Here is a 25191-nt window from a genome sequence, read left to right as displayed (position 1 = left end):
CTAATTTATTTGAATAGCAAAATGCCTGGTTCTAATTGAGGTTATTCCTGTATAGGATGTAAATTACATTTACTTTTACTTCTTATGCATAATTTCTTTTCCATAGAGTCTATGTCCTTTATCAAATATCTTTTGATGCAAGTTAAATAACATGAAATGAGGTTTGTTACCTGATTAATTTTGCATACTTTGTAAGTGATATAGACAAATTCAATGAAGCAATGATAAAACCAACACACATCTAATTATTTTCATGAGGGACTCTCTTAGAGATAATAAATTAAAAGTAGGTTGTTCTGATAAATTATATTTTCTGATTTAATTATTTATATGTCTCACTTGAATATGTTCTTGTTCAGTATTAAGAAGTAATTTCACTTCACTGTGAGAAGTTCTCCTGCTGTTGATGCATAGTTCTGTTTTATGTTTCTAATAGTCTTTAAGAAACAGGTAAGTTTCTTTTTTGGTTTTTCGAGACAGGGTTTCTCTGTGGTTTTGGAGTCTGTCCTGGAACTAGCTCTTGTAGACCAGGCTGGTCTCGAACTCACAGAGATCTGCCTGCCTCTGCCTCCCAAGTGCTGGGATTAAAGGTGTGTGCCAACACTGCTCCGCACAGGTAAGTTTCTTAATTGCTTTTGAGACATCTTTCATGTTTTGACTAGAGTGTTTTTTTAATTATATATCTATATATGCCATGTATGCCTGTGTTTGGATGTTTACATGTATCTGTATATTAATGTTTACTTGCATTTCTAAGTTTCAAAGTCAAAACTTTTGTGATCAACATTTACTAAAAATCCATATTTATTTCCTATCAAGACCTCACTAAATAAGCAGTAATCGGAGATTACAGAGAAAACACTTTGATGAAATTACTTGAAAACCTTTCCTTCCTGTAAACCTGGACAGTTAAGGGAAATTTCCCATGCTTATGAAAAAGGGACCAAATTGTTTTCAGCCTGGCTTTATCACACCCTTGCTTTTCTTCATGGTTTCACAAATGACAACATTTGAGAGAAGGACCCCAGGTGTTTATCCATGGGATTCAGGGAACAATCTCACACTCCTCTTGGTCAGTAGAGAAGTTTATGTGCTGGGTACTGCAGGTCCATTGTCTACTAGTGACTTTTAACATGAACTCCAAACTAAACCATCAGGGCTTGCTTAACTATTTAGGCTCCACAGTGCCATTTTGGCAACTTAGTAGAGAAGATGAAACTCAGCAAATAAAGGGAAAGCAGAAGAATTTAACTATAAAAATAATGGTCAGCATCCAGCTAATTAGACGTAATAGAATATTAAATAAAATATGAACTTGATGCTTAAAATAGTGTATTACAAAAAAGGCAAAGATAGCAGATAAAAATAAGTAGCATGGTTATTCCTCAGAGCCTTTCCGAAGTTCCCCAACATGTATAAGTCAGGCATAATAAATTTCTATGCTAAAAAAACAAACAAAGTTTTTACCCTATCTGTAATACTTTACTGCATGTAATTTCTACTCAAACACCTTACTCAGGCTAACAGTCTATGGTCTAGAATTCCATATCTCTTCCAAACATACACCAGCGTCAGGAATAGTTTAGCAAATGCCTATACGCATGACACAATGATTAACTAACTCGTTGCTTAAACTGTGGTGGCATTGTGTTTAACAATATTGTTTATTATGGTATTGACAATGTTAATTTATCCAACAGTCAAAAAGTGCTTACCCATGGTGGTTTAGAGAAAGTGAAGGAAGCAAAGTAAGTCAAACCCAGAATGTGTGGATTGTACCAAGCTACTACTCGGTCTTATGTACAACAGACCCACCCTTTTTGTCATTTGCCGTATAATGTTAGTAGGTGTTGATAAATATTCAACATATTCCTCAGTGTAGCTATTCATAGTCAATATTACTACTTTGGTAGCACTAACTGTAAGACTTCTTTCAGATATCTGAAATTCTAATCCACAAACTCAACCAAAACTTGGTGCACTTCGAGCTGAAGCCTGGGGTCCAAGTTCTCGTCCACGCAGCCCACCTAACAGCAGGTCAGTTTCCATGTTTGGGGTTCTGGCCAGCAACTGTGCTGCAGGGAAATCACTTTCACTGTGATCAGGGAGAGATGGTAGCTATCAATTGGGCACAGCTCTTGAAAGTCTCCTTAAGTGATTGTTCTGCCCTAATGGGGGTACCAGTTTGGCAAGAGAACAAGCTATTGTTTCCCCTTAGTCCCTGGAAAACAGTTCAATAAATCACCTAGGCACATGCTCTCATGCCATAACATGCTTTGTCTCAATATACATGTAAAAAGAGCATTAATCTCAGAATGATGTTTTTCACATTTTCCTATAAAGCTGTATTTTTGATTCATTCATAGCTCAAAGAATTTTTTCTTTATATTCCATGCTATGGGAGTACAGGTTAAGAAGAGGTTTAGGAGCAATAGAGTAAACCTTCATTTAGTCCTAATTTTATAAATAAATAGGTTTGATCTTCTGTCTCTTTACTTATAAAAAGCAGTCAAGGAAGTCTTCCTCTCTGCAGAGAGAGCTCTCAATGAGAAATAAGTTATATTAAGAATTTATAAATATATATCATTGTGTATGTTAATAAATAATTAGATGAACAATACTTATGAATTACTTTTTTGGCAGAGTATTTTACTGGTGTTTCATGGGGCAGAGATGCCAACTGGAAATTGTTTGTATAGTGATAAAACTAATGAAATGGTTTGGTGTGGGAAAGTATGGTGTTGGCATTGCATAGAGGTCTGCTATAGGACAGGGATATAGTGTAGTAGGCAGTTAAGGGGGTCTCACAATAAGTAAATATATGCATTTTTGTGTACAAAGTAAACACATTGTGTATTAATATTTAACTTTAAAAGCTTTTTTGTTTTGTTCGCATTTTTTAGACCGATCTATAGTTTTTGTCATTTTTCTAGAACTCACTGTGCATACCTAAAATACAGATTTAAATTTTGTGTACCATAGAGGTGGCCGTGGAATGTAAGTCAGTGGGAGAAGTAGCTTAACTTGGATGATATACTTAGAAGAATGTGTGGCATGTGGAAAGTTGTTGTTTTTCTTTTAATTCCTTTGTATTATTAACAATTGAAGCAATTAAAAAAGATAAAGACAGAGATGAATTCTATTAGTTCCAAATGACATTAAATATTTTTATAAATAGGTGGTATTTGGGGAGAATATTGAAGGGTGGATAGGACAGAAATCATGACATATTCCAAAGACCAAAGCACCAAGGGTAAAAACTTAAGGTTGCCGAGGAAGGCAAACAAATGAGGATGGAGGGGAGAAGCTTCCATCTCAATCCTTCATTTTCTTGGGGATTCCAGGAGGTCCCCATGTCTGGAAGCAGGTTTACTATATTGTCACTGTCTATTTTTCTCCCACTATCTCAAAAACTAAGTAGTAGATGTAATTCTTATGGAACAGAGGGAAGGGAGGTAGAGTATAGAACACGCCATGTGAGCCTTCTGTACTTCAGTGCACTCTAAGAAGACATAGAGTCTTTGAGAAGTGCTGTGACATTTACTTAATTCATTAGCTGAACTTGCCTAGAATTCATATCGCCATCCTCTCCCACAGGACACAGAGCTACTTGCTCATGTATCTATAAATTTTGAGACTGAATACAGTAGAGCCTGATGTTTTATACAGAATTCTGCATTTTAAGGGATATGTTTCATTTCTTGGAAATTAAAGCTTGCCTCACGGCATATTCAGCTTCTGAATGAATTCAGCAAATGATAAATTACATTATTGTGTGACTTGATCAGAAAAAAAATTCTTTTTCTATGTACATAAAGACTCTATTGGAGTGAGGGGAATAGCCCACGGAAAGCTAAACAAAAACCTAGCTATATTTCTCCAGTTTCTCTATTCTAGAGGCCATCTATGTTTTGATCCTCTATTTTTCACACAGATTTTCTCTCAGTTATTATGTGTGCCAGCTTTTAATTTCACCCGTCATATTATACTTTAATATGTGTCACATTATTTTGGTAAGTTTGACACTCAGCAATACAGCACTCAAGAGGTGGCCAGGAGAATCAAGGCAAGCCTGGTTGGTTAGAGATCCTATCTCAAATAAAAGAAGGATAGAAAAAGGAGTGAGTACATGGGTGGACTTTTTTTGAGAACTAATTTCAAATTAAAACCAAGTTGAAAAGTGGGTAGTTAGATATTTGAGGCTGATATAGCCCGTGCATTAGCCATGAGAAACTAATGCAGCAAGGAAATCCTAAGATATATGTGGATCCATAGCTCACATGGGAGCTTCAGTCTTGATAACTATGAGAAATTCATGTCACTGGAGTGACCAGGAACAATACCAAGTTGAAGACAACTGAGAATTCCCTCCATTTCATGCTTAGAATTCTTCACAGATGAGTGTTTGGGAACAGGAGTTATGTTTCTGGGAGGAAAAGCTAGCAGAAAGAATAGATGTCATTGAAAGTCCACATAACTATCATATTTGAAAGACAGATAATGTATTAAAGATGTGTATGACTCAACAAGATTGCCAAGACAAGAAAAAGATACAGCTGTAGGCAGGGCAGGAGGGAAAAGCACTTAAACTGGGGCAGCTTAATGAGAAAGAAAATCTTTGTCTTCCTATCGTTGTGGCTGTTTACTTTCCTTCCTATTCGACTTGTCACTAATGTCTTCTTCAAGTCCAATTGCAAACTCTATCTGCCAGCATTATGAAGTTTCTGTCACGAATGCCTCAGCAGCTATATTGATGTAGACTTGATGTGGAACATTAGTTTCTGTACAGGATGAAAATGACCAAGACTAAAAGAATAAGTGAAGTTCAAAATGTTGTCTGTTCACCCAAGGGTATAGAACTGGCCATGTTCCTAGGAACAGACATTCTGGGGTGGACTTTCATAATAACATGAACAGACAAACATGTGTGTCAAGAATGACATTTAAATAATTATGATGATGAAGTATCAGTTTCTTACTTGACAGCGATCCTGGCATAGCTCTTGCTACCTTATTTAGAAAAATAAAAACAGCTATTTGAACACCAGTGCATTGGACCACATATCTACCAAACAGAGTAGAGGGTAATTTCCTTCCATGCAAGCAACACAGGGCACATTAGATGAATGGTGGGTGGATTGTGGAGCTTGCAGTCGTGATGTCTAAACTGAAATTAGCATATTCATAGATGGGGGAAGAAGATTGTTTGCTGCCTGTATGGCATTTTAGTTCCTGTTCTCTTCTTACCCTCTCCTATCCCTTACAGAAAGGGAAAATCCCCTTGTTAAGGACCACTGTCTGCAGCATTTCATGTCCCTGAGCAGGACTAGGGAAACCTGCACAGGGACCATTATCGCACACTGTTGCCTCCATTAATTGCTCGGCAGATGTTCACCAGCCTCCTTTTTAAGGTGTTCAAGCCAGAGTACGTTGCTGGTGAGAGGCAGTGCATGGTTTGCTTATCCTCCCAGGGAAATGAACTGTCTCCTTTCAGGAATTTACTAGCCTTATTTTGCTCTTCACATTCACTTCCCTGTTTGCTTTCAGGGGAGCATAAGAAAAGCATTTGCAGGAATCTGGGTGTCATTAGAGACTGGATTTTGCTTATCTCCTCCTGTATTCTCTCTTTGGGAATTCATTAATTTCTGTAGCTACGCCAAGCTAAACTTTGAGCGCAGTGTTGTTTATTTTGTTCATAGTCTTTCCTGTGCTTTTTGGAAACTGTGATTTCTCTTGAGGGTCTAGCCACATCTGACAGATACGTTTCTAGAATTCTCTTTGCAGAAACAAGAGATATGGCATTATGTAAGAACAGGAAGAAGTAAAGAACGTGTTGTTAAGAAGGTGGAACCAAGGTCACAGCTTGAACAAATACTTTTGGCTTTTAGAACATTGGTCAACATATAGGGACTAGAACCTACCAGAAACTTAGAACGAAGTTCACAAATCAGCAACATTTGGAATTTGGACAAGTGTGACTTTGTTTATACTAACCACCCATGCCACACACCGCACCCCTGTGTCTGCGCTCTGTGCGCTGGCACCCTGTTACTGAGCTTGGGGCAAGGGGCTGGAGGCTGAGAGACAGACTGAAAAACGCAGCTTCAAACGCGGGTTCAGAAAGCCCATCTTTATTAACACCATGTAGACTTAAATACACTATAGTTAATGGTCAACAGGTGATCCTCTGATCCTCTAACTAGGCACAGCTTCTAGTAACTTATATTAGAAGGTTCTAGGAGGGAAAAGCAACTGAAGGCCAGGACTCATTAATTCCAACATCTCCCTACTTTTTATAAAACAGAAGACCCTCCTGTCTTAGGTCATCTCAGAAGAGTAAACCCTTACCCGTCTTTAGGAGGCCCCTTCCCTGTCTTAGGCGGGCCCTCTTCTGTAGACGTTGCCCATCTATGGAGGAGTCTTCATTGTTGGTGCAGTATTTGCAACCAAACCTTACTGGCCAACAGGGTCAGAAGGACTTGCTAAGTGACCATATGCTGTATTTTCATAGGTAGTCTGATCTTACACAGAATTCAGAAATGAATGCCCATGGTAACAGGCGTTGATTGCCAGCAATAGGGTCCCTAATCACCACTGGACCCAGCCTCCCATTTGGGCTATGGTATTCAACCATCCCTTTGGCTAAACAGTTACAATCTGGTGTGCTAATTGTTAACATTCCAAGGGCTATTCAAGTAGCCATTGAGTTGTTTGACCACATAAGAGGCATTAGCAATATCAACAGATGTCACACAAATGGAATGATAAAAGTGTGAACAAGACATTTGTTGTACTAGCCATAAGTCCACCTGCTCCTACAATAGGGCAGTCTCTTGATTTAAATTCAAAAGTCCAAATTTAATGTGGACACTCAGGGCATTCTGAGTCTGGAGAGCATCGTTGACTTGTCTCGCCAGTTTATCCACGGTGTCCAACACCAACGATGTTTGTGCCATTGCCAGTCCTGCAACCATGGCTGCAGCAGCAGACACCACAATGAAAGCAATCACTGCAGCTCTCTCTCCAGAATCTCGTTTCTCTCAATACAGGGTCATCTCAGTCTGCTTAGTCTTTTTGGTAATTGTCAGTGGTATGATGGCTGGTACCCGAACGAACAAAGCAGCCCTGGAGTGGTCATCTCAGCAGTAGCTCAGGCCACAGTTTCTGAAAGAACAATCAAGAATATCTTTTGCCCCAAAGGTGCTATTCCATACTAGCAAAAAGGAAAATAAAAAGGAAAGAAAACTAAAATAGTGCCTGGACTCTCAAAGAAATATTTGAGTAGGTGCTTATGCCAATTTGCAGCAACAGATTCTGTTTTATAAAAAGTTTAGGAGGGAGATGTTGGGATTAATGAGTCCTGGCCTTTAGTTGCTTTTCCCTCCTAGAACCTTCTAATATAAGTTACTAGAAGCTGTGCCTAGTTAGAGGATCACCTGTTGACCATTAACTGCAGTGTATTTAAGTCTACATGGTGTTAATAAAGATGGGCTTTCTGAACCAGCATTAGGAGCTGCGTGTATCAGTCTATTTCTGAACCAGCATTAGGAGCTGCGTGTGTCAGTCTATCTCTGCGTCTGTCTCTCAGCTTCCAGTCCCGTGCCCGAAGCTCGGTAACTGGGTGCCAGCACACAGAGCGCAGACACGGGGGACACAGTGGGCGGCACACCCACCCCCAACTTCATCAACATTCTACATTCTTTAATCTATTTGTATTTTAAGGCTTAGCTGTATGGCCACGCGTGCATACCATCTTTACAGAAGCATTTGCCTCATTACTACCTCCATGTCTGAACTTGTTGTTTTCTAAATCTCTATATGATGTTGATGATTATGGCTATCTTTACCCTCATCTTCCTCACACACACTGATTTCTTATGAGTAGGGTTCTTAATGTTGTTACATTGTTGCTATTACCCACCAGAGAACTTGCACTTCAATTGCTCAACTAACTTTACTTTTACAAATAATCAGGTATATAATACATGACATATAGAAATATACATATATATCTACAACCAATCTCCATGACCACTTTAGTGAACACCTGGCTATTTTATCCATTAGGCAACATATTTCTCTGTTTTTATTCTATATTGTGGAAGTGATAGTGAATATTTATTTGTACAATGAGAAAGAACAGTTAAAAGGAAAATAATGCCCATGTTCCTTGGAGTTCTGTGTCTCAGGAAAAGAGAAGCAAGAAAGGAGGGCAGGGGAGGCAAGAGTCTGTTATTGAAAAAAAGTCTGAATAAAGTATAACTTATTGCCCCTTGCTTAGTGCTCTGTATTGTGTACTTTAGAGTCAGGATTTCATTGTAAGGAGTGTTTGCTGGCTACTTACAAAGGTCTAAGGTCTGATGCCAACCTTTTGATTTCAATTGGTTACTATTAAAGAATAAGCCTGAACCATTAACTAAAAGTCTGTTAAGGACATTTTTTGTTTGCTTGTTTTCATTGCTAACTTGGAATGAACTCAGGAACAGTATCTATTTCAGATTTATCATTTTCTTCCTCCAACCCTTCTGTCTTCTATGCCTCATTTGACAATAATGCCTTTCAATTTATGGCTCCTGGGGAGGATATGAGACATAGTAAGACCCTTATTCCTTCTACTCTGGATAGAGATGAACCACAAATACTCAAGGATAGGCAGTAAGACAAAGAGACTAAGGGGAAATGAACCACAAATACTCATAAGGATAGGCAGTAAGACAAAGAGACTAAGGGGACATTCTGGCAGGCATATTCCATTTGAGAACACAATCCCAAATACTAATATGAATAAACAATTTAGAACTATTCATATTTCACCAGATTAGTTTATTGTGTAAATAAACTGAAATTTGAATCATGGATCCCCTAGAGGAGCTAAAGTTGACTGGTTCTTCAGAACGTTTGGGCAAATAAAACCATCTTTCACAGGTGGAAAACTGATCTCCAAGCCAAGGAAGGAGATCTTTGCTCCAAATCACCTGATCCCCAACCTGATCCATTGAACTTAAACTAAGAAATACCATGAAATAGAGAATAGAGGGATTCATTGTATAGAGTGGGAAGTCATATGGGGAACCCAAGAGACTGCTAATCAAGATCTTACTTTTGGATCAATATCTCCAAATCATGCTTGTAGACCCAGTCCCCTTGGAAGTCTCCAGCACACTGTAGAAATCATTCCATGAGCAAAAATCCTTCTGCAATGAGGGACGGTACAGGACACTCTTCTCCAGCATTAAGGCTGATTTGCAGCTCTGGGCATTCACTAAAACAGAGAGGGGCTTGTGACACTAATATAGTAATAAACATTAAAATCTAATTCCCTGGCATAGGTAGAGGCAGCCCTAATAGTCAAAATGAGCAGATAACAGTGAAAGAAAGTAGGTAATAAGTGAAACATACCTCCAAATACAGGATAGAGTTTATCCATAATCAAGATAAGTGGCTAAGGGCAGCCAAGAGGTGTGGCTGGGAAGCCATTGGAAAAGGATTAAGATGTGATCTAGAATCTCAGTGGCAAAGGGAATTGTATTGCTGGGAGGTTTAAGAGAGTTAAACAAATGATACTATCTACGTGCAATTCATGTGCTAATATAAGCACAAAAATGCTACATCCACCTTTCACTATTTCCACCTATATTTCAGAGATGCAAGGTTTTGCTCTTAGTTTTCCTGTAGGTCCTTGGTCTCCTACAGTTTAGAGCATAGTTGATTAAAATTAAAATGGTAAAAAGCTAACATTTTTGCAAAGGAAGAGTCTCAAAGCTTGAAAGCATAAAACATACACACTGAGAATATTGTTCCTATCCCTTCTTATCCATTAATGCTTTTTTCGAGAAGCTACATTTAGGAAAATTGTCCTTTGTCAAGGGCATGTGTGGGTTTTGTAATAAAACTGTTATCTTGGCCTCTGTGCTGTTGCCAACTGATTTAACTTCTTTTGCAGATACAATAAAAAGATATCAGAGGCACATCAGAGGATTGATATTTCCAGACCTCAGTCACTAACACTGGATGGGTTAAAAGTGAAAGGCGGGGGTGGGGACGAAAGCACAGCTTTCGGGCTCATCATGACACTAACTGAATTCTGCTCCCGAGCTTCATCTTGGTGAAGATGCTTTCCATGTGAGGTAGCAGAAGCCCCAGGTGGGATGTTGTCGAAACGACAATGTAATCGAAGCCAAAGTATAATCGATGCAGATGCCAAATAGTTGCTGTGGAGCACTCAACTGTGAAGTGAAATAAATTGTTGCAATAACATTTTCCATTTAGAGGCGAAATCAGCGCTAGTGAAGTTCTTCACAGTCAATAAATTTATTCGCCTCTTTACTCTCTGGTCACCCAGTTATTATTTACAAGTAAGTCATTTATGAGTAAAGCCATGATTTTTCCTCCTGTTTTTCCTAAAATTAAATATATTTTATCTTTAAATAATCACATTGTATCAGAGTAGCTTTTAACAGATATGAAATTATTGTGGTACTATAATAAATAATAACAGGTGCCAAGAGATATAAATATCTTTCCCTCCAATGTGATTAAATGACTGTAACACCTTCAAATACATACATATATATGAATAATATATACACATACATACATACACTCGTACCAAAGATGAAATATCATCTCAGTTTGCAATAGATTTGTGATCAGTTCTTTTAAGAAGGCAGTCTGCCCTTCAGATAGCCAAGTGATTTCCTGGCATGCACAGGGCCATGTCTGGACTTAATCTCAGCATGTAAACCAGGTTGGGTGACATACACCAGTAATCCCAGCACTCAGAATATGGAAGCAAGATCACTGTCATGAACCCCATATTGAGGGCCATCTGTCACGGTTCCACGTTGGGTTGACATCGGTCAGGTTTCAGCCTCCATGATTTCGTATGTTCCAGGGTAGGGGTATGTAGATTAGAAATGTTAGGCAGAAAAAACAGAGATGAGATACAATAGAAATAGACAGAGACACGGGATAGAGTTGGGAGGGCAACCCTGTGAATACTGAATGTGCTCCTATTTATTTCTCATAGACTTTGTATGCTCCAATCCAAAGAGGAGGGGGAAGACTTTTGCCTCTCTACCAAAATGCAAGGAACAAATAAAGTGATCATCTTCTCAAATACCCAAGGCATCAAGTAACCACACCCTAGGTTGGAACGTCCTGTTAATAGTCACACCCTGGGCCAAACTTCCTGGAAATACCTTAAAAGAGCAAGAACAGGCCTGCACTCTCTGACCTTTGATCAAGGTGGAACAAATCCACATCTGTGGGCTCCAGCAGATCACAGAGTTGCTCCTGGTCCAGGAATCCTCTCAGCACACAGGGAATTAGTATGCAGGACAAAGAAAATATTTGACTGGTTGAAGTAGTGATACTGGTTTACTGTATCATTCCCAGAGAAAGCTTTCAGATAGAAATTAGATGGCAGCTTTGCATTGGTTAGGTTTATACGTTCTTTTTTTCTCTTCCCTTGGAATATGACAATTTACAATGATCAGAGGTTTAATAGTTTATATGGAAACTCAGGGTGCTGGAGATGCCTCGCTATGAAGCTTCCCAGTTACCTATCAGAGTTAGAAAAAGTATTATGAGACTCATGATTGAGATTGTATATGAACTGAGGGGGAGCACCATTATCCAAGCTAGGGTATACTGCAAATGGGAGCTGTTCTGCCCTTCTGTGCCATTTCCATGTCACCATAATCCTCTGTGCTGAGCATCAATCTGGCAAGATCTAGAACTACCTAGAAAACAAACTTCTGGCCATGCCTATAGTGGACTGTAAGGTTAGGTTAGTAGCTGGCATGTCTTTGCTGGATTGTACAGATAAGGTTAACTGAAGTGTGAAGATTCACCTTAGCAGTGCATCATGAAGGCTTGAACTTCAGACTGAATAGGAAGGTTAAAATGTTTGAGCACTGGGATTCATTGCTCTCATTTCAGGTCACAGACACAACGTGACCATCAGCCTTATTTTCTTGTCACCATGGCTGCTCCACTGTAGCAGACTTCCTAGCACAGGTAGCCAAAACAAACTGTTCCATCATTAAGTTGCACTGGTCAAGTGTTTTTTTCTTTTTTTTCTATCAATATATAAAGTATCTAATAGGCCCCCAAACACACATTCTTTCAAATGTTTGGATTACACAGATCTTATATTTAAAGTATTTAACATAAAGCCATAGGTCTGCTTCAGAGGCAGGAAAGGAAAAACTGAGAATCAAAATAGACTGTACTTCTGCAGCTTCTTGACCACAGTAGCCCTGGAGAAGAAAAGCCAAGAAAGCCCCTTGCTGTACAGGACCTCAATTTCCAAAGGGTCTGTGGTGGAAGGAGTGTGCGAAAGCTGTGGTGTGGCTAAACATGTTTCCCTCCTGCAAGACTGGATACCTTTCATACATGGATGTGTGTCAAGAATCCCAAGGTGGGGGGATGCCAGGGGCCAAACTGACCTAAGTGAGAATTTTTTCGTCTTTCAGAATTCTCTCTGAGGGATGTCCCTTCAGCAATATGGGCATATTAATATGACAGCTCACAGCGTTGGTCGTATCTGCAGTGCCAGATGCCACCACAGTCAGTTCCATCTCCTCTGACCTTCACAGCTTTACTACAGCAAAGATTATTTTCTCTGGACTTTTTCTTATTATTTATTCTTTGTGTGGTTGACATCATGCATCCCCATCCCCTTCGTTTCTTCTTTCCTTTGTAGCCACTCTCTGCCCTTGCAAGCTCCTAGAGTTGTCACTTGAATTTTTCAGAAGAATTGAAGCTTCCACTATTTCAGTTATCCCAGAAAGGTAGGCCTAGAATCTGGTTCTACAGAGAGTATATCAAATACTGAACCCCGCAGGCAGATGAATGGTTCTAAAAAACTTCATATTGAGTGAGGTAACCCAGACCCAGAAAGACAAATATTGTATATACTCACTCATAAGTGACTTTTAGACATAAAGAAAAGAAAACCAGCCTACAATTCATAATCCTAGAGAACCTAGACAACATTAAGGACCCTAAGAGAGACATACATTGATCTAATCTGCATGGGAAGTACAAAAACAAGATCTTCTGAATAAACTGGGACCATGGGGACCATGGGAGAGGGTTGAAGTGGAGGGGGGAGGAAGAGAGGGTAGCAGAGAAAAATGCATAGCTCAGTAAAATAAATAAAAAAGTTACAACAGATCTTAGACATCTAGTTATCTAATCTGCATACCCACCAGGCATCACTATGTAATTTGAAGAACAGAAAAACTTAAAGCTGAAAGTTCTCAAAGACATCTTTAAGGTTAGCCTCATGGCACATTCATACTGATACTGGTGTGATCCCCAGCCTTTCTTGCCTAGAACCATGGCAGAAACAATGCCACAGTATGATTGTGAGACTGTGATCTGGGTACACTGACTCAACAAATGTGTTCCAAACTGACTTCTAGGATACTGTGTCAAGTCAGCATCTCAGACATGGCAGAGGAAAAGTAACTGAATCAATTATCAGATGCCTGGCTGCACATGACGTCCGTATTCAGACTGAGCCTAACAGTATGGTGCAGGCTTGGGGAATTCACTCCATCAGAGAAGGACTTGCCTTGCAAGCCTGAGGATGTGAGTTCCAACTCCAGGGCCTACATCAAAGAGAGAAAGAAAGCAGACTGGCCAGATACAGGGGTGGTACTTGTAATCTCAGCCTTGGAGAGGCAGACAGACAGATGGCAAGTCAGCCCAGACAAACCTGCAAGTAGCAGGCCAGTGAGCAGAACCCGAGGAACTAGCCCTTTGGTCTTTACACACATGCCATGCCCATGTACCCACACCAGCACACAAAACTGTAATGCAAAATTGTTCTGTCCCTACTTCAACATAGGTTAACATAAAGTTGCTCTCTGGTGTCTATTTTGTGTATTATTTTTTGTTAATAAAGATTTGATTGAGGATATTTAAAAAAAAAAACAAATACTGAACCCAACTCTGGAGTTCTGATTTGACTTGCACATGCTCAGCTGGGAGTATTTATTTAGCATTTCCTATATGCCTGTCACCATTTTATGGAAGTGGTAATATTTCTATTACTATAATCAGCTCAGACCCATGTGAATAGAATACAATAATTTGAAGCATAGCCTACTTCCTCACAGGGTTTTAGAAATGGTGTATGAGCAGAGGTGTGGGGTGTCCAATTACCTGGAGCAATGCTTGTATCCATGTTGTACACTGTGCATTTGTAATGGCAAAAGCCTTCTAGGCGCCTTTCTTCCTCACAGCTACCTGGCCGAAGCTGCAACTGAAGAGGGATTAATTTATGCTAATTCCACACAACAAGCCCAAATCCATTTATCAGCAGTTTCCATTCCTTAGCAATGCATGCAAACACACCTAAAACATGGGGGAAATTAAGATAGGTGGCTGCTGCTGCTGTATGGTGCAGTAATAGACCCCCTTTATATGCAGGCAGAGATCAGCAAACATAAACCAGCCACAGAACACTGAGGACAGCATCACTCACTCTCCCCACTGCTGTTGGCTGTGCTGATCCCCTGTCTATGAGAAATGGCTAAGAGATGCAGACCTGGAATGTCTAATGGATTGTACATTGTAGATCCCAAAATGCAGAAACTAATGTTGTCCAAAGAATGTGATGATTTCCCAAAAGTATTAATGCTGCTTCATTAAGAATGATCATCTGAGTGTGAATGATGTCAGGTTGGAAAATTCAACCCAGAAAAGAGGAAAGCAGTGGATAGGAGATGGAAGCAAAGATAAGTTCAACTGTGTCTGTGTGTTCCCCTTCATATGTGTAGGAGCACAGTTAAGGTAATTTCCTCTTATTATTTTCCATGCATTTCAAAGTTTGTGCCAGGCATAGTGGTGTGTACCTGCAATCCTCAGACTCAGAAAGTAGGCAGAGGCAGGCAGAGCTCTGTGAGTTAAGGATCAGCCTGGTCTGCATAATGAATTTTAGGATAGACAAGGCTTTATAGAGACCCTGTTTCAAGAGAAAAAAAATAACAACAAAAAACTTAAAATGTTATCCCTTCAAGTAATCTTTATGGTTTTCTTAACTGTTCGTCACTTCCATTCTGCTTGTGCTACAGGGGCCTTCTGATTGGTATTAGTATTAGTATTTTAACTTCCATAATGCCTCTGACTGTTCTCATCGTCTGGTTCCTCTGGACTTCATTTGTTCACTGAAAATTAATGGTTTACATTAGAGACCTTTTACATTATATCCTCATTCCTTTCATATGATAACAATACTTTGTAACTAATAATGACAGGGAAGGGGAAGCACAGCTATTTCAAAACAATGCAGTGGTTGAGCTTGAGGGAATTGTGTGTAAATACAAAGATAACAAGATTGGTTGGGAGAGGACAGTTGTTCTATCATGATCTTTCTGTCTGCCTATCTGTCTATCCATGACCCATCCCATTGCATACACAAGTATGTGTCACCAAAGTTTAAAAGTCGATGATCCAGTCTGGTCTAGAGAGGAAGTTACAAGATAGACTCCAAAGCTACATAGAGAAACCTGGACAGAGACCCACATTGGAGCACTGGACAGAAATCTCAAGGTCCAAATCAGGTCCAGAAGGAGAGAGAGCGTGAGCAAGGAACTCAGGACCTTGAGGGGTGCACCCACACACTGAGACAATGGCGATGTTCTAGCGGGAACTCACCAAGGCCAACTGGCCTGGGTCTGAAAAAGCATGGGATAAAACCGGACTTGCTGAGCATAGCAGACAGTGAGGACTACTGAGAACTCAAGAACAATGGCAATGGGTTATGGATCCTACTGCATGTACTGGCTTTGGGGGAGCCTAGGCAGTTTGGATACTCACCTTACTAAACCTGGATGGAGGTGGGCGGTCCTTGGACTTCCCACAGGTCAGGGAACCGGGATTGCTCTTTGAGCTGATGAGGGAGGGGGACTTGATCGGGGGAGGGGGAGGGAAATGGGAGGCGGTGGTGGGGAGGAGGCAGAAATCCTTAATAAATAAATAAAATTTAAAAAAAGAAAAACAAATATAAAAAAGCGTATGATCTAGGAATCTAGGAACCTAAGGACTCCTTTTAAAGCATAATATATTAACTCATGTCACTGGTGAATTTTTTTATATGCTATCTATTACCTTTGGCTTAACCTCTTTCCTGAAAAATGTGCTTTCTAGTTTCTGGTCCTTTACATCAGGCAGATGTAAAATTACAAATATATAATTGTATTTGTGTGTGTTTGAATTGCTCAGACTGAAGTCTTCTTTCTTCTGCTAACTAGTTGAAGTCCTGTATAGCATTTAGCACTGAACACCTAACTGCTTTTGTTTGTTTCATGCGGTCGATAGCCCTTACCTTCCATCTGTGAAAAATAGTCAAGATAATATTTGTAACAATGGAATGTGTTCTTTGCTCCTGTGATATTCTACTGATGGCACCATGCACGCAGATCTGTTTCTGGGCTTTGTTAATGGCACCAAGAGCTTCATTTTCTTAGTTTAAATATGAAGCACCTTGGATCCGGTGTTCCACTGCACTGAGGTTGCCTAATCAGCTCACACACAAGGACGTTCATTGCACAAAGTTGCTAGACTTACAACAGAGACAGAACAAATGGGTTCCTTATACTCAGTGCCTGCTAAGAGCTGATCCTCCTGCATAAATTAAGTCAATTTCCTGAGAAGAAAGCTTAGATTTTTACTTTGCACCAACTTTATGCTAGTATGAAGTATGCTTTCTAATAGTAGCTGAAATATAATCTTGCAAAAATCAGACAGAGCCGATGCAATCATGGCTATTGCCCGAGACCGTTAATATTGTAGTCATTTGCTTCTGATCTTTTCTGCTTAGATGACCAGAGCATCACCCTCTTGGCTCTCAACAGAGAAAAGTCATAGAAAGGGCGCTTAAAGGTCACCTGCATTTCTGGGCATTGGGCTTTGCTTAAATGGATGGAAGGTAAAGGTCACGGTCCATGCTTCCGCAAGTTTCGGGTGAATTGTTTTCAGGTTTGAGGTGTACCACATTTGCCAATTGTCAGTTCTTGACATGGTAAACATTAATTGAAAACAGTCTTTACAAGTGCAAGAAGCTTGACCTTGAGGATAAGCATTGGAGTTGAGGAGCTATGTTTCATAGACGTGCCTTACAAAGAAAACTCAGAGACAGAACCTCAAGTGTGGAGATATTTCAGCTTTGTCTGTGAGGAAGTTCATATATGAAGTGCTGGAATTCCTGGGGTAGGTTGCCACAAATTTTAGACATTATTGGGCCTATCACATGACATTCCTTTCCTCCAGAATCAGGGTGTTGACCTTCCCAAGCATTTACTGAGTTTCCTGGGTGCAAAATAAAATGTTAGCATGCTCCATAGCTTTCCAGTTCTTTGTCTTACTTCTGCCAAGGTAGAGATATGACTAAGTCATATCTCTCTCTCTCTCTCTCTCTCTCTCTCTCTCTCTCTCTCTCTCTCTCTCTCTCACACACACACACACACACACACACACACACATACCTCCTAATTATGGTTTGACTGTCCTTTGACTGTGCTTAGTTGGTAAAATTTGCATATAATACATATAAACCATACAAAAGAATAATAATAACAATAGAAATGCAGACTATTTTTTACTTAAAATAGCTTCCCATGTTTCTACCTTATAATAACATGGAAATGTACCCATAGAACCCTTCTGCTGCTCCTTTTAATATACTACTCATTGAATGTTTTATTACAGACTAAGGTTTTTTTTTTTTTAAGATGATTTTACCCAACCAAGTGTTTGCTCAGGTAGGAGCTCTGAGCACAACGAAGGTGGGCTTCACTGAGCTATATGGAGTAGGTTCCATGTTTGATAGTTTGTTCTTACCGTGGCTTTTTATCAGGATGTCAACTCATCAGTAACACGTGTTCGTTAATTAATTATAATGACAGCAGCAATGCTGGAATGACAGGAAATATAAAGAGATTGATTAGTAGATATAACAACTCAGTCCTCAAAGACATCCAGTCGGGTATGTGCTATTATTCTTTAGCTACGTTAGACAAATTAAGATGAAGCAAACTGTCCAAGTCTAGAGAGTAGATGTCTGGTTGAACAGAGCTAGGACCTCTTCTGTTTTCCCTTGATCCACTGTAGGGCTTAGACAGACAGGTTGGAGCATTTTCAGGATGGGGGCACACTCAGATGCATGCATAGCTGTGGTTCAGTGACCTGTATATCCCAATGGTTTTCCAGGACCTACCAATATTGTGTGTGAGCCATATGGACCTTCTCAAGACTCTGCTAATGTTTGTCCTTTGTATGTTCCCCCAGCTCCCCTGGTGGACCTCACTCCAACCCACAGTGGATCTGCCATGCTGATGTTGCTGTCAGTCGTGTTTGTGGGTCTGGCTGTATTCGTCATCTACAAGTTTAAAAGGTGCGTGCTTCCCCGTCCATCCCCTGCCCCCAACCTCTTCCCTCTCTCTGACAGGTTCGGAAGCAATAAATCACCTTTGGAACAGAGCGGTGATGCTTTCTATTAATGTTTTAGGAAGATTCCGGGGATTAATGTTTATGCCCAGATGCAAAATGAGAAAGAACAGGAGCTGATCAGTCCAGTCAGTCACACTGAAAGCAGGCCCAGTGTTTCTCACCCTGACCTCAGGTGGCCTGGCCAGCTTGTAGATGAGAAGGTGGAATCGCAACACCTAGGTAAATGATGCCCAGTGGTTATCAGCTTGTCAGGCTGAGTAGTCCACACTAACCCACCTTCTAACCCCTTTTTGGCTTCACATAACCACTTTTTTCTGTTCTAACACTTGTGAGAGAAACAGCTAAAACGCCCCTTTCTTGCTCTTTTGTAGCTTTTTTACTCTCTTTTAAATTTCCCTCCTTTAAAAAAAAAAGAAAATTGGTTTCTAAAACTCCAAGCTTCAAAGAATATTAGCTATAGTCTTTCACTACTGCTATTGAAGGAGGAAAAGCTGCAGTGGCTGGGGGAGGTAGGGAGAAAGGCAGGCAGTAAGCAAGTTGTGCACAAAACCGCAGTCTCTACTAAAGATAGCTCTAAGACAAGACTGTTTTAAAATACCAGAAGAGCTCAACAAAAGAATATTGGCTAACCTGACAATTAGGAAGAGATTTTGGTATTTTGTTCTGTTTTTGGTCCAATGCTGTCTTGAAACTATCACCCATATGAAAACTGAGAACAAGGAAGGACGAGCAGTTTGTAGAATACTTAGGATTTGGGGGTGTTAAGAGACCAATTGGAGAATTAGGCTAGAGAGGTGCCTTTCTCTGTGATAACTACAAGCTTTGGCATTGGATGACAATGCTGCTCTGTCTCTCTGGGGCCAAAGCATGGGAGTCTGACACCTAGCTGGAGGAAGCCTACAGCTCAGCTGGTAAATCTTACTGTATGTTACGGAAGATGTTTTTGAGGAACTAAGACAAATTCATGGAACCGTCATGGCTGATCTCTCTTCTTCCTTGGGTCCCGCTGTCTATGGCTGACTAAGATGGGGAAATTACAGGACAGTTCTTCATACTAAAGTCATGAGGCCAGATCACCTAGAATGCCTTCAGAGACAAGATTTTTAATCTGCTACTTGGGAACAAATGAGTTTAAATGGATATGAAAAAGGCTGTGGCTGTATGGGGAAGTTTAAATGCAATGAATAACACTAGCCAGAGATAATAATAACAATTGCAGCCACATCTGGTGTCCAATTTTCACAGTTCATTTTCTTTCATTTGGTGGAGACAGGGTAATAAAAAGACACAATAGCATTGGGTTAAGAAGTACAAAAGCTTTTCTGTCTGACTGTCCAGTGTAACATCACCTACTCTGCCTATCTGCTTCCAAAGCATCCCAAATGCTGCATGATCTAGGGGGTTGTTTGGTCCTCTGTCTCCATTTCTGTGGTGTGAATCACAGTGGCTACTTATTAAAGTGACAGTTCCTCCTTTGCTAGCCACATCTTGCGCACATTGCAGTCTCTGATTCCTTTCTATTTCCAGTGTCATCAAATGAGTAAGTGTTACACGTTTTCTCTTAGGAGAGTAGCTTTACCCTCCCCTCCTTCCCCTTCTTCTCAACCTGGTGACTCATCTCTCCGATTGCAAAGATCAAGACAAGCCACTCCACCTTCATCGCCAAAGCGGGGATCTGCTGGGGCACAATTTGCAATCTAAGGAAAACCCCCAAAGACTACAGGAGACCTGCTGATCAGAAAGAATTGCGCTCTTGTCAAGTACATCACCCTTCCTGACCACTAACTTTATGTTTTTTTTTCTTCTTCTGTTGTTGTTTCCTATTTTGCCAGGAAGTATTTCCATAGTTGCTGAGAATCAAAGCACAAAAGAAATCCCTACCTATGTAAATGTTTGAATGGAGGACGCCAGTAAAACAAACAAAAATAAAATAAAAACAATCAAAATCTAAACTAACAAATAAACACTCACTGCATCGGAACTTTTAAATCCTTCAGACACAGACAACAAGGGTTTTTAGCTTTAAGCCTGTGCATGTGGACAATACCTTGAGAACACGTTCGGAGGGGGGGTCTACAGGTGCTCTATTTTAATGGAAAACACTCCCCTCCCCTTCTCTTCTCTTTTTCTGATGGGTCGTGTTTGTAGAAAATTCATAACATATATAGGCCAAGGAAATCTGCATGTATTTTTGGAAATATTCTTGGCTCTAGATTTCACAGCTATTTTAGCCCTACAGGCTGATGGTGGATTAGCTATCTCCAGCCTTTTCACAACACACAAAGATGCGCACAGGAGTTTGAAACCCTGAGCTGCTTCTCTGTTTTACTTGTTGGTATTTTTCCTTTCTAAGTTAGTGTTAGAGGCTCTGTTGGTCAACGGTGACCTCAGGCTGATTTCTCTCCATTCTCTGTGGCCGCAGGAACAAAGATCCTTCATAAAGATCCATATCCATATAGGCAGGTTCAATAGGAACAGAAGGGAGGCTGGGAAGCAGAGCATATCAGAAATGGACTTCTGTTTCCTGCTCAGCTTTTCTCCTTGCCCCAAGTAATGTAAAAAAAAAAAAAAAAAAAGGCAAAAAAAAAGTGGGAAATTTTTTCCAGTACATACTTGTTATTCTGTTTGTTTGCTGTGTGTGGACATGTCTCTCTTGATGTCTCTCAATTTTTTCCTTTTTATCCCCCATTATCTTTCGACGGCTCTCATGTTTTCTCTTCAAATGTGTTGCTAGATTTTGGACATTAAACCTGTTAATTCCAAACACTGGCCTAGCCGATGCCAACCCTGGCGCCTTCTCTCACAGGTCTTCACCCTATCAATCTGCTACACTCCCACGCATGCCAGCTTCCCTCACTCTGGCCAGGCTGCTGCAACCTGTCCAGCTGGCTTCAGTTACATTTCCCCTTTTTCTCTTCCTCTAGAATCTTCTTTTGCCAAATACCTCTGTCTTTCCCACCTGTGTGTGAAAGAGTTGATACACGCAAAGCAACCCAAATCTGCCCATATACTTTGGAAAGTAAAACATATGAACAGTGATGGTTTTCTGTGCATTAACAAAAATCTTATGTGGTCTGAATCTAGAAGATTCTCATGAGAAATGTTTTGAATGTGTGACTATATTGCAGGGTACTATGTTCTATGATAGTTGCTGTTATCTGATATTTCCTCTCTAGAATAACCATGTTTATAAAATAAAGCTGATTTTTTAACCAGAAGGAGAAGTAGGTTAATGGACTTACTACATGAAAATATTGAAAAAAAAAAACGATAAAAAAAAATCAACCAGTCTTCTCTTTTGTCTGGATGAAGCTTTGACAGTTTAAGATGATCTCACTAATTTCATGTGTGCAATTTTGATCTTCAACTGCCATGGTATTTATAAGGAAAAAATAAGTCAATATAAAAGAGGAATATCTGCTGACAGAAAAGTAAGGTTCACAAACCTCAGGGCCTTAAAAAAAAGGAAAAAAATCAGTTTCCTAAGAGAAATCACGAAAGAAGACTCCCAGAGAGGAGCAGAGCGTGTGCCCCAAGGAGGTTCTTTCATATGACTGAAGCCTCCTTATTTCTCTGCATTAGACAGAGACTGCTCTTAAGTAAGGATGAAAGACATTGTAGTAAACCACTTTTAGAACCCAGCCACTTTCTTGGCTGTGTCCCAAAGCCAACAACAGAGGACTGGCAAGGACCCTGGTGTATCCCAGTATCAGTATGATTTCTACCCTTGTGTGACCGGTTCAATGATCACATGACCCCTGCACATGTATGGCCGAGGAAAGGAGAGAGTAGAAAAACTGTTGTCAGAGGTGATTCAAGAAGAAAGCTTTATGGTAGAAGATGTCCGTGTGATTGGGGCAGTAAATTATGCCCTCAACCTGCCAGGTTTCCTATCTCATAGGAAAAGTCTTCATTGATTCTCTTCAATTGGAGTCTTCCATATTTAGTCTGGAAGATAAAGTATTTGAAAACCAAATCACATTCATTCAAACCAGCACAGGGAATCCTCGGAGTTGCAGTTCAAATTACTCTAACTAGAAAATTATTATTGAAAAATGGAGACCACTCTTGATTTAGTACAGTGCCTTGCCTAGAATAGTATTGTGAAACATATTTCCTGCTGAAATGAAGGTGAGTGAATGAAGAGGCACAAGGAAGAAGAGGCTGCCAATTTTCATCTAAAATAGAGACGGGCATGAGATACACGGCATCCTGGAAAGTGACCGAAGTGGCCAGTGATAGATGCAGCCTCTCCAGTGTCCTTGTGTGCCTCTCTTCAAAGTTCCCTCCCTCCTGTAGGTAGCTGGTGAGGCAAGGAGACCTCATAGTTCCTGTAACCTGGCCTCGTGGTTCTCAAAGTGTAAGGCTTAGGATGACAGCATCACTGTCGCCTATACTTGTTTGAAATGCGGATTCAAACCAGGCTAAAACACACTCTGCTATGTTGGAAATTCTAACGAATCGATAGTGTCGTTTTCTACTTATGGGTCAGGTGCCCCCAACAATCTGTTTCAACAAGCCATTCAGGTGATTATGATACACACTCAAGTTTGAGAACCTCCATACCAGGTCTTGCTGTAAAATCCCAAGGAAAAAGTAACATTGAGAACCTACAGGTGGGAGGGACCCAAGTGCCTATCTCTCACTAATAGCAGCTGCAAGGGCAGTGAGGAGTCTGGTGAACTCAAGGCCAAAGGAGTGTGGAAGGAATGCTTAGAAAGTAAGATTCCAGGCAAGCTAAACAAGGATGCTGCAACGTTGCTTAAAAGCCCAGAGGGCAAACTGTGCACGCTGTACCCTGAACTACCCACCAACATTTCCCCTTTGCCTTATTCCTGATTGGATTCACTGTCCAAATTGCAGAGGTTTGCTTTGATTTTCTTTTCCAGAAGTTCCAAACAGCAACATTGAAAGCAATGAAGTGCTTGGCAGCTGTTCTGTGTTTCCCAGGATTCCAACTAAGCACTGAAACCCCTCATTTGCCAACTTATTTTTATAGGAAGCCAATTTAAAAATGAAATGAAAGTTTTCTTATAGTATTGGAACTACTTCTAATTTTAAATGACTTTTTGATGTATTTTTTGTTAAATACTATGTAGTGTAATGTATAATTGCTCTTGTTTATTGCTTTTACAATCATATTTATTAAACAGATAATGTCTCTAAAGTCTTGACCTCAATGTGTTTATTTACTGTCAAAACATGGTCTAGATATTTTAATATAAAAATGATGTAGTTATAAGACTTCATAAATGCTAATTGTGTGAGTACATCTTTAACTGTGTACCCTTGAGTTTTTAACTCACAATGTGCTCTGTTCCCTAAACTCTATTTTCCATCCCAGTTGACTGTACAATGTCTGTTACTTTATTCAAGTACAATGTTGCATTTAAAGATCACCCCAAAGTGGTTACTTTGGAATGAGCTATATGTCTATGGCCATTAGTTCAAATGCGTATGCTATTAATAAGGAGCAAAACTATTTTTTTTTGTTTTTGTTTTTTTTATTTTCGAGACAGGGTTTCTCTGTAGCTTTTTTTGGTTCCTGTCCTGGAACTAGCTCTTCTAGACCAGGCTGGCCTCGAACTCACAGAGATCTGCCTGCCTCTGCCTCCGAGTGCTGGGATTAAAGGCGTGCGCCACCACCGCCCTGCAGCAAAACTATTTTTTAAGAAAAATCTATGGTTACAGGAGGACAAAACCTGAATGCAATGAAATGGAAGTTGGGTCATGTTCAGGGGTCCTTCGGTAGACAGAAAGAACTTTGCACTGCGAACTGGAGAAGGAGCTTCTGCATCTAGCTGTGCAGCTGTGCAACCTTGAGCAAATTTGCTCCCACAAACACAAACTGCAGTGTTTTCCTGCATATAGGAGGAGAAGGATGACCCCTTCTAGTTTTGTCATTCTTTGTGGAGGAGTCATTTCCAAAAGAGGGCTTTAGGTGGTTTGCAATTAGTGGAAATAAAAATGTGGAATAGATACAAATATTTTCATTCATGAGGCTTGCCCAAATAATTGAAATTTCATTGGACATATGTTGTTCCTCATATTGGGTCTACTCAACCACCCTTTGTCTTCCCAAAGGTCTATTGGGGTTAGAATGTCACTGCTAATTAACCCAGTTTCAGAATGAGACTCCTGACTGTTTTTTAGCCTGCCTTTAACTTCACAAATTAAGTACTCTGATCCTTCGATCTTTTCCAGGCCAGAAAGTATGCTGTTCTGTCTTAACAGAGCTGGCTATCTCTTGTGTCGGTCAGGTGGGGTCAAAAAACAATGTCCCTAGGTAATTCATACAGAAGTGATTAAACATGAGATTTGTTGCTTAAATAACAAAAGAGCCAATTTGCCAACAAAGAGCACATAAGCGTCAAGAGGAAGCCTGGAATCTTTTTTTTTAAATTTATTTATTTATTAAGGATTTCTGCCTCCTCCCCGCCACCGCCTCCCATTTCCCTCCCCCTCCCCCCATCAAGTCCCTCTCCCTCATCAGCTTGAAGAGTAATCAGGGTTCCCTGACCTGTGGGAAGTCCAAGGACTGCCCACCTCCATCCAGGTTTAGTAAGTTGAGCATCCAAACTGCCTAGGCTCCCCCAAAGCCAGTATGTGCAGTAGGATCAAAAACCCATTGCCATTGTTTTTGAGTTCTCAGTAGTCCTCATTGTCCGCTATGTTCAGCAAGTCCGGTTTTATCCCATGCTTTTTCAGACCCAGGCCAGCTGGCCT

The 25191-nt window shown here is 40.2% G+C and overlaps 1 protein-coding gene across 4 annotated transcripts in view; it reads left to right on the top strand.

The window, feature by feature from the left end:
• Sorcs1 (sortilin related VPS10 domain containing receptor 1) overlaps nucleotides 1-25191 on the top strand; it is a 506327-nt gene that overhangs the window by 477552 nt on the left and 3584 nt on the right. Inside the window, exons 24-27 of one of the 4 annotated variants that reach the window (XM_005352453.3) lie at nucleotides 1938-2037; nucleotides 18304-18409; nucleotides 18524-18684; nucleotides 20298-20362. In XM_005352453.3, coding sequence (XP_005352510.1) covers nucleotides 1938-2037; nucleotides 18304-18409; nucleotides 18524-18684; nucleotides 20298-20362 — 432 coding nt within the window. The other 3 variants (XM_005352456.3, XM_013348176.2, XM_005352454.2) reach the window with 3 other exon arrangements.

This window comes from Microtus ochrogaster, chromosome 8, assembly GCF_000317375.1.
Source record: "Microtus ochrogaster isolate Prairie Vole_2 chromosome 8, MicOch1.0, whole genome shotgun sequence".
Taxonomy (NCBI): Eukaryota; Metazoa; Chordata; class Mammalia; order Rodentia; family Cricetidae; genus Microtus; species Microtus ochrogaster.
Note: the sequence above shows the minus strand (reverse complement) of the source record. Positions and strands in the feature narration are given on the sequence as shown.